Source organism: Sesamum indicum, linkage group LG4, assembly GCF_000512975.1.
Source record: "Sesamum indicum cultivar Zhongzhi No. 13 linkage group LG4, S_indicum_v1.0, whole genome shotgun sequence".
In the NCBI taxonomy this organism is placed as follows: Eukaryota; Viridiplantae; Streptophyta; class Magnoliopsida; order Lamiales; family Pedaliaceae; genus Sesamum; species Sesamum indicum.
The window spans coordinates 2,565,104-2,574,510 of NC_026148.1; the positions used below are offsets into that span (position 1 = coordinate 2,565,104).

At 37.1% G+C, this 9,407-nt stretch overlaps 1 protein-coding gene across 2 annotated transcripts; it reads left to right on the forward strand.

Annotated features, from left to right (window-relative positions):
- Window positions 349-9,175, forward strand: LOC105159825 (RRP12-like protein). 2 transcript variants are annotated; one of them, XM_011077026.2, is made up of 18 exons: window positions 349-971; window positions 1,495-2,047; window positions 2,476-2,727; window positions 2,942-3,033; window positions 3,575-3,785; window positions 4,375-4,556; window positions 4,683-4,922; window positions 5,179-5,339; window positions 5,545-5,638; window positions 5,713-5,769; window positions 5,855-5,989; window positions 6,222-6,290; window positions 6,406-6,519; window positions 6,926-7,087; window positions 7,170-7,298; window positions 7,761-7,862; window positions 8,288-8,367; window positions 8,452-9,175. In XM_011077026.2, exons 1-18 carry the CDS (start codon window positions 474-476, stop codon window positions 8,789-8,791), a joined length of 3,471 nt encoding a protein of 1,156 aa, XP_011075328.1. In that variant the 5' UTR covers window positions 349-473; the 3' UTR covers window positions 8,792-9,175. The 2 variants fall into 2 exon arrangements, with proteins under 2 accessions (XP_011075328.1, XP_011075329.1); XM_011077027.2 differs by having other exon boundaries at window positions 4,399-4,556.

The following is a 9,407-nucleotide window of genomic DNA, read 5'->3' on the forward strand; positions in this document are numbered from 1 at the left end:
AGCTATTTTCAGCATATTTTGGCACTTCAACTGATTTTATTCACTTTTAAGCTATTTTTTTTTAACTATTATCCCACTTTGCCTATAGTTTCCCATTTATACCGTCAACAAAAATATTACTGATATAAACATTAAAATGTTAATCTTTATTTTATAGGATTTGTCGTTCGATAATTTTAAAATTTTTGTGAAAGTCGTTTAATGATTGTGAAGATATTGAAATTCGTTAGGCATCATTGGTTGATGTGGAATTATTATTACCTCAATAAATTAAAATTAAAAAGTGAACAATGGGAGACACTTCAAATAAATAATTGTTTCTTTTTTGAGCAAATTAAATAAATAGTAACCGGTGCATGTAAAAGCGATTCTTTCGAGCGCTTCTCCAAAACCCTTCGTCACAATTCATAAACCCTATATCCACCGTCTATTCTCAGCCACCGTGCCGGGCCGTATCAAACCCTACCAACGTAATGGACGAGGACGTCGCAGAAGCAACGCAGTCCTTCACTGCAAACGCTGACATATGCCAACAACTTCTAACCCGATATGCCCGCTCCTCAGCCGCGCAGCACCGCCACCTATGCGCCGCCGCCGCCGCCGCCCGCTCAATCATTCAGTCCTCTTCTCTTCCCCTCACTCCCATATCCTATTTCGCGGCTACCATCACTTCTCTTTCCAATTCAAAGATGCTGGACTCCAATGCGCTTGGTGCGCTGACGTCCTTCCTTTCCATAGTGCTTCCGTTAGTTGGTGGAGGCGAAATAAAGCCGGAGAAAGCGGGGGAGGCTGTCAGGGTTTTGGTTAGAACAGTAGAGGAGAACGGAGGTAGTTTGGGAACTTCGGGTGTTAGGGCTGTAGTGAAGTGTGTAGGTGTTTTGGTTGCGGAATTCTGCGGTTCGAAAGAATGGGACTCGGTTGCTTTAGGGTTCGAGTGGCTTGTGAAGTTTTCCCTTGATAAGCGGCCGAAGGTTTGTATAAACTGTATTTCTCAACAGTACAAGTTGTATGGCACTCTGTAATTCATTTGAATGCAGGATAAATATAGAGCGTAGTTATGAGCAATAAGCGACATAGGGAATTTGCAATGCAGGATGGTTCTGTAATTCATTTGGATGCAGGATAAATATATAAGTGGCCCATGGAATTTGCATTGCATGGCAATTGGGATAAAGTTGCATGCTTGATGGATGTGTTAACTGATTATTAGCATTATATTCTAGCTGGGTTTGTGTTAAGTTGGAGCTAATTAATTTAACTTGTCCACTATCCGATTAGTACTTTGATCTTGTACAGTAGTATTTAACGACTGACAGCTGATTTCATACATAGTCTCTATAGTATTCATGCCATAGATAGTGTGAAATGAAAGCATAAGTAGTAATTGGGTCAATTTCTACTGTTGGCTCAAAACTTAAGCCTGAGTTTGGTTATTTTCCTGGGCAATCATCTTCAAGTCTTGACCTTTTACCGATTTGTTTACTTGTTTTTAAGGTGAGGAAATGTGCTCAAGATTGTCTCTTGACAGTTTTCAAGTCGTTCGGATCCTCTGATATCTTCAAGAAGGCAAGTAAATCAATATACTTGCTGCTCAAAGATCACATGCCATTGGCTATAGAAATGACCACTTCAGGAATTGTTGATGGATCTAAAAACGAAGCAACGCCAATATCAAGGCCTGAACATCAAGAAGTTCTTCATTTGCTGAATGTGATAAAGCATGTTCTTCCACATCTCTCTCCCAAAGTCCGCATGAGAATCCTTTCACAATTATTAAAGATAATGAGTTCCCAGTTCTCAGCGTTGACAAGACATGTCTTTGATGTTATTTCGGCTATATTTGAAACTTCAGAGACTGAAGTTATAACATCTAATGCTGAAGACATCTTCAGGTCACTGGTTTCCTATATATCTTCAGAAGAAAAGAATCCAGTTGATAGTGTATTGTTCGCCGCAACTTTAGCTAAAACTGTGTTAGGCAAAATTCATGATGGTGATATAAATGAATGGACCACCTATTTCCCTATGCTAATGGAATCCTTAGCAGGTATGCTTTCTATATTTTAGATGTCTTCTTTCGTAAGCTTTTTATTTGGTTGACAGTTGCATTTGTTTTCTGACCTGGTGCCTAAATTTATCTGTTGTATTGATCTACCATCATATAACATGTTGGCGTCGCTGGTGTCAGCATTTCTTATTTAATTAGAGGAATTCAAATTCATCTCAGGAGAGTCTGGTGTGGCAAGAATTAGTGAGAAGCCAATCAGTGTTGTCCGCATGAAACTGATTAAGTATTTTGCAACACCATTGCATATATATGTTTGTCATTTATCATTTCAATGATGTTCAAACATGTTCAGAAGTGTTACAGATTGCAATGTCTTGCAGGTTCTACCTTCTACATGACAGTTGATTCACATTTATTTCCTTTCTAGAAACATTATTCAGAACTAACTCTCTGTTTGCTCCCATCAGGCCTTCTGTCTTCCGAGGCTGATGTTGCTTTACAGGCTTCCAGCATGCTTAGAGAACTAATAAACCACCACATTGATGGAAAAAGCTTCTTGAACACAGAAAACCAAGATATGGAAGATAAGGCAACTAACAATGCAGAGATCAAAGCAGTAGAAACTACTTGCAACATATTCTACAATTTGCTGAGTGCTTCATCTCAAATTCCTAGTGAACACTTCTTTTCAGTGGTAGCTTTTCTATTCCTCAAACTTGGTGAGTGGATATTAAGGATCTTTCGTTCGAAAGAGGTGGCAATACAAGAATATTCTCACTTCCATATTTTCTCTGTAACTACTTTGGTCCCTGTTAAATTCCATTTCTGGGGGACTGTTCACCTTTGTATTACATCTTCAATTCCTCCTCCGCATTTTAGGGTGTTGTCTATGTCTAACTTCTAATGGTCTTTCAAAATCACTTTTGATTCTAGGTGATCTATCAGCCATCTTTATGAAGCATATACTTCTTAAACTTGGTGATTTGATGAATGCTACATCTGCTAGTGGTTCAGAAACTAAACACGTGAGTATTCAACTATTCATGGAACTCCCTCTCTCTCATGCTAACTAATGATTGTCTGAATGGGAATTCAAATATCAAGCAGGGAGCACTTTTTTGATATTTTGTATCTTCTATGAGCAAATCAAACTATGTGCAAGTTGTACTTGTTTGAAGTTTTACTTGTTTTGATTCTTTTTCCTTGCTGGGGATGGATTCCAACACAGTTAAGTTGTATGAAGTCTGATTACTCATAATTTGATTTCATTATGACATACGTGGTTTGTTAGGGAATGGCATTTGATTTGGGGATCTGACCACTTGTAAATCTAGTGCTTGATTAAAATGTAAACATGAAAATGGGAAAAAAGACAAAATCTTATTTTGTTTTTAACTTGAATGTGGACAATATTTGATAGAATCTACATTTTATCTTTTGTTTCCTGCTTACATGTGCCTAAATAAGCTTGCTTTAGGTTTCTTTGCATGGTTTGTAGCAATTTTTGACATTCATATCCCAGTTTGCCTGTTACCCATGATTGTCTCGCTTTCCTCATTTTTGCAGCTCCAGGACTGCATTGGGTCAGCTGTTGTCGCCATGGGACCAGAGAAATTACTTGGATTGCTCCCAATTTCCCTCAGTACCAAAAATTCTTCCTGTTCAAATATTTGGTTAATTACTATTCTGAAGAAAAATATTGTTGGGTCATCGCTGCGGTTCTTTATGGATTATATTGTACCTCTTGCCGAGTCCTTTGAGAAAGGATCTCATAAAGGTACTTACCTATAGAAACAGAAATCTTTTATCCAATTATTTTGTGGTTATCACTTATCCTAAATTCTTAATTGAAGTATTTGATGCTATAACAACAAGAAATCTGCTTACCTATCCTAATCTCAGAGTTGAAAATAAGTGATCTCCACATTGAGATATCTAAAGGGTTTGCATTTTCTCAAATTCGATCTGTTGTTACGCATGATGGTGATTATTGATTTTGATTTTTCACCTCATGCACTCTCCACTCAGTCAAGACCTCACTTCAACAGTTGCGGATCTGGGTGTATAAAATATTAAGAAGAGGGCATCTTACAGCCATCGCATAGTGTGCGTGTTAAAGATTCTGAATTTTGTATGATGAGTTTAGTAGGCGACCATTATATAAATTATAATTATAAATATTGCTATGTATATTTTATCTATTTGCATCTGAATTTAATCAAAGATGTCCAGGTATCTATGTTTATATCATCTGCAAAATCTAGTTGTTCTCTACTTTAGTCTATATATATTCGTTTATATGCTTAAGCCTTGTAGAACTGTAATTTTTTACTATATCTGGAATTTATATTTCTGCTCCTTTCCAGTTAAAAATTCAGTAATTGGCCAAGATCTGCAGGCTTACGCCCATGGCTGTTGGGATTTGTTCCCTGCCTTTTGTCACCACCCAAGCGATACTTATCAGAGTATTGGAGCTCTAACCCAACTCTTAATCCGTTTTCTCAAGAAAGAGTCATTTATGCTTGAGAATATCGCCATTGGTTTGCAGGTGTGGTTCTAATTTTCTGACTGTTCTATCTGCTCAAAAACCTGTGTTCTCTTTGCTTAAAATCTCTTCTTGTCTGTTGGTAATAACTTGATAATCTTGCTTGATGGTTTTGTCTTTTTTGTGTAGGAACTAGTAAATGAAAACAAAAATGCACTCGCCTTCGATCAGGGATCTGTGCAGTTGATAGAAGTTCGAAGTAACGGAATGCTTGATGAGTTTGCAACAGATCTTAATACGAGGTGTTTCTACTCAAAAAAGATAGCAAGCAAAAATCTTAAGGCTTTGGCTTCAAGCAGCAAGGAGTTGCTTCAGGCTTTAACTAATGTCTTATTTGAGAGTCCACCTGAGACAGGCAAACATCTGAAGGTTGAAATCATTATTTAATTGTTTGAAGTAGAAAGGTTCTTCTAGTTGTTCCTATGAGTTAAATTTATCTAACATCCAAATTGAGAATAGCAGCTAATATTTGTGCCCTTTTGCTATTATTTAATGAGGATGAATTCTGTTATATACGGTATAATATGAGGTTTCTGGTTGCACTCCTTACTTCTGTCTGACCTACTACAAGTGTTACTGCGTGCATCTGAAGAATAATTCTTTGTTTTCCTTTTCTTAATGTTAGGGTGCAATCAGATGCTTGGTATCCGTATGTGATGCTTCAGTAACAAAAGAGATATTTATTGATTCACTTGAGAAGTTTCAACTTCTAGATGATATTGGTCAACATGGAATGAATGATTGTTCAACCAATGAAAAAGAGAACGGTGGAACAGATGCTAAGAGGTGACAACAATTTTTCTTTTTCCATAAAATGGTGGTGCATGCTTTCCACCCTTCATCCTTCTTTGTTGCAATGCCAATTACTTGTCTGTGTTTATTTAATATGTTCCAGCTGTGGAATGGGGAAGAATGTTCTGTGACTGTAGTAGTTCTCTATAAAATTTGTGAATGCATCATTCATGATGTTGTTGATCTGTCTTTTGTGAAGGTCTCGAATACTGGATCTTGCATCTTGTGTTGTTGAAGGATCTGACAATGATATGGTTAATCTACTCTTTGCTGTTACTAGGCATGCTTTGCAGGTTTGGTACTGCCCATTACTTTTGTATCTGCAATGTTTTATGTGGTTATGGCATCTGTGTAATATGGATTCTAGGTGAGTGATGAGGTTGGCCAGATGGAAGCATATCAAACTCTCAGAAGAATACTTGAGGTTTTCTTTCTCTAAAATTCTTTCCACATAATTTTTTCAAAGAAGAAAAAAACTTACATTTGTCTTATGCTAATCTTTTGTGCAGAAACATTCTTGGTTCTGCTCTTCGCAATTTGCTGTAGTGGTGGATTTGTTGAATGCAGTGAAGTCTTCAGCTAATATGACATTGCTTAAGGGTCGCTTTGCCTGTTTGCAGATCCTGTTGATTCATGCGTTAATGGTATGCCAGCTGTTCAAGATCTTTAACAATTGTTAAGAGCTATCTTGCTAGACCACCCTATAATTTATATATTCCTTGACAATCCCCTTTAATTTATTGTTGCTTTGCTTTTTTGGTGGATTTTATGCTCATAAGACGAGGTCTTATGCTTAAGTTTTTATCCTTTTCTACAGCATTAGTTTCCTGTTTTACCATGCTTTATTTGAATCTTGATGGACTTCTTATTGTGCAGAGAAACGTGGACGAGGAGAATACAGACGCATTCCTTATTCTGAATGAGATTATTCTCACATTAAAAGATGTGAGCTACTTCCTAATGTTTATTTCCATTCTTCGCAAGTTCCATGGGTTTCTAGTGATTTATCCTTAGTAATACTTAATTCTTGTTACTAAAACCTAAGTGATTTCAAGTTCAGTCCAATGAAGAAGGCAGGAAAGTAGCTTATGATGCTTTGCATGGGATAAGTTCCAAGTTGCGGAGCTCATCAGATGCTTCCTATGAAGGACTCTATCACAAACTTCTCACCATGGTAAGTACAACCATGTCCCATCCGAATATTACATCTGAACCTTCTCTGAATGTTACATAAGCAATTATATGTACGATAAATGCAGCAAAACATACAACAATAAGGATTTCTGTTGTGTTGGCCTGAATAGTTTGTGATGCTTATGGTTATGACTACAGGTGGAGGATCTTTGTTGATTTACTTAAATCAGCTAGATTGGATCTTCATGTGTGATAAAAACTATGCTTTCTTCCATGGTTTATAATAAGGCCTGTAGCTTCTAATTTATCCACTGAAATTGGCATTTATTATTCGATAGAGCCACATGTTTATTGAATTGGCTTATGCACTCCCAAATGTGGGCAGCAATAATGCTTACGCATGTCACGTTGAGGAAATAGCTTTATGATGATGTTGTTCTGCCCAGATTACAGGTTATCTTTCTGGCTCCTCTCCCCATATAAAGAGTGGAGTGGTGTCTGCACTCTCGGTTTTAATTTACAATGATCCTGATATTGGACTTATGGTGCCTGATATAGTCCCCTCTGTTATGGAGTTGTTACACAGCAAAGCAGTTGAGGTTATAAAAGTGAGTTTGCCCTGCTTTCAAGGCTTGAGCATTATATTATTCTTTCCTTTATGCTGATGAGGTTCTGATCTAAATTGAACAGGCTGTTCTGGGTTTCGTGAAAGTATTAGTTTCATGTCTTAAACCAAATGATCTGCAACATTTTCTTCCAAACATCATGGACGGAATTATTCGTTGGTCATCTGTCTCCCGCCATCATTTCAAAACAAAGGTGTGTGATCTTTGGTCTTTCATACTTCTGTGTTGATTGATAATGCAAAAACTTGGTGAAGGTACCATTTGGTGTTAAGAAAAGAAATGTTTCTTCATTTTGTAGGGTGTTACTGACCCAGGTTAGATGTCTATTATTGTCACAGTTTACGATAGCTGCTTTATTTTGATGATGCCGCGGAATATTGCTCTATCTTCAATATTTTTCACTCGTTAATATCAGTTTTACCCTTTTCATTGACTTAGTTGCATCATCTATATATTATGTATCACTCAACCAGAAAAGAGATTATGATTCTAGAATGCGGATACTGAAGTTGTTATGGAAACTATGTGAAAATGGGATTGGGATGAGACTAACCATCGGATGGGGTGCTGCAAGTAGTTTACAGCTGACTGTACTGCTCTTTGAATATATTCTTCCCAGAAGTGCTGTTGAGATGCTTATTTAATTTTTCTACAGGTTATTGTGATCTTGGAGATCATGATGAGGAAGTGTGGTTCTGCTGCAGTGAAAGCACTTGCACCTGAGAAATACAAGGACTTTGTTCATGGTGTCGTGGTGGTACATGTCTTTTGCCTTCTTCAGCTTTTTTGTTTTCTATTGTTGGATTTGGATACATGTCACTGTTAACTTCATTAAGCAAATGGCTGGGACCTGGTTTTAATTATAGACTTGATATTTATTGGCGGCTTATTGGTTCAGTCATTACTGTGTTGGTTCCATATGTCCTGCATTATTAGCTGTTGACGGATGTCACCAGATTTCAAGTTTACTCCCAACATTTTTTTGGTTAATGTGTAATTTCATAATGCAAATGATTTATGATTAAAGTGTAATTGTTCAACGTAGTATGGATAATTCTCAACTTGTTAGTCTCCCCTGGTTCAGATTCTATGTTGCTTCTGTTCTTCAGCGTGGACTTTGTATTTTCATCAGTATCCACGGCTAAGAATCCATTAAATTCACTATATTATATATTGCTGCAGAATCGTCATGGCAAGACAAATTCCAAGGAAGGTGGAAACAATGATGCTAGGCCAGAACTTTCTGATGCATTCTTTAAGGGGTCTGATTTCTTTTGTCAAACTTCATTCCTTACTTTACAGTTAGATTAGCATTCTTGATTATAACCGCTCTAGCTATTTTTCAGGCAACGTAAAAGGAAACAAAATGAATCGGCCATCTCCGCCAAGGAAGAAGGATCTGCTAGACCTTGGAAAAGGCAGAGAGACATGAAACAGAATGCTGGGAAGTTGGTGGGAAGAGGCGAACATTCTTCTCATTATGGAGACCTTCAAAAGGGTAAGTTGAATAAAAATCGAGGCAGTGAAGCAAGGGAATTTAAGAAGCAGCTCTCTGGTGGAAAGAAGCAGAAGAAGAGGATACTAATGAGTAGGAAAGATGAAGGAAAAAAAAATAAACCAGCTGTTGCATCCAAATCTTTGAAGCGTAAAAGGGAGGGAAGAAAAGACAGAAAATCAGCTGCTTAGAGAACATGAATGGATTATGATTAAAACCGGTGGGAGATTTGAAACCAAAACATGTAAGCAAATTACTCATAAATCCGAGATATGGTGCAGGGCCACAGCAGTGTCTAGGTAGAATTGAAGTCTTCGGACAAGTGCCACGGATGAGCAATCTACATGTGATATTTTCTATAGGATTTCCTTGGAGCACTTGCTTCTCAACTTTTGACCCTGGGCTGTGCTTGTTGCATAGAATATGTGGTATATGTATAAATTATAGACAAAATTCCTGTTCAGTTAGGTCTGGACAATTTTTCTTCTGATGGTTACTGGAACTTGAAAACACTGAAAATTGTATGGCTTGTTTGCTTCTAAGTTTTGGCGATTTATAACAAACAAGCATGAAGTTGATAATGGATGGCCATCCGACTCCAATCATTTTGATGTTGGAAAAAATAGATTCAATGTGAAGTGAACTGAACTATTGTTGATTGCATGGAAACATAAACAAGAAAGTATCTTTAGTACTCATTCGTTGTTAATTTAACATTTAATGAATATTTGATCTACTGAAATTAAATAAATGCGATAGAAATAAATTAAGCTCATGCTCTAAATATACTTGTCTTATATTATGTGT

Coding starts and splice junctions, on each gene's coding strand:
- LOC105159825 (XM_011077026.2), top strand. CDS start 474: ATGGACGAGGACGTCGCAGAAGCAACGCAGTCCTTCACTGCAAACGCT. Junction 5,639..5,712: donor TTACTAGGCATGCTTTGCAG/GTTTGGTACTGC, acceptor TATGGATTCTAG/GTGAGTGATGAGGTTGGCCA. Junction 8,368..8,451: donor TCTGATGCATTCTTTAAGGG/GTCTGATTTCTT, acceptor GCTATTTTTCAG/GCAACGTAAAAGGAAACAAA.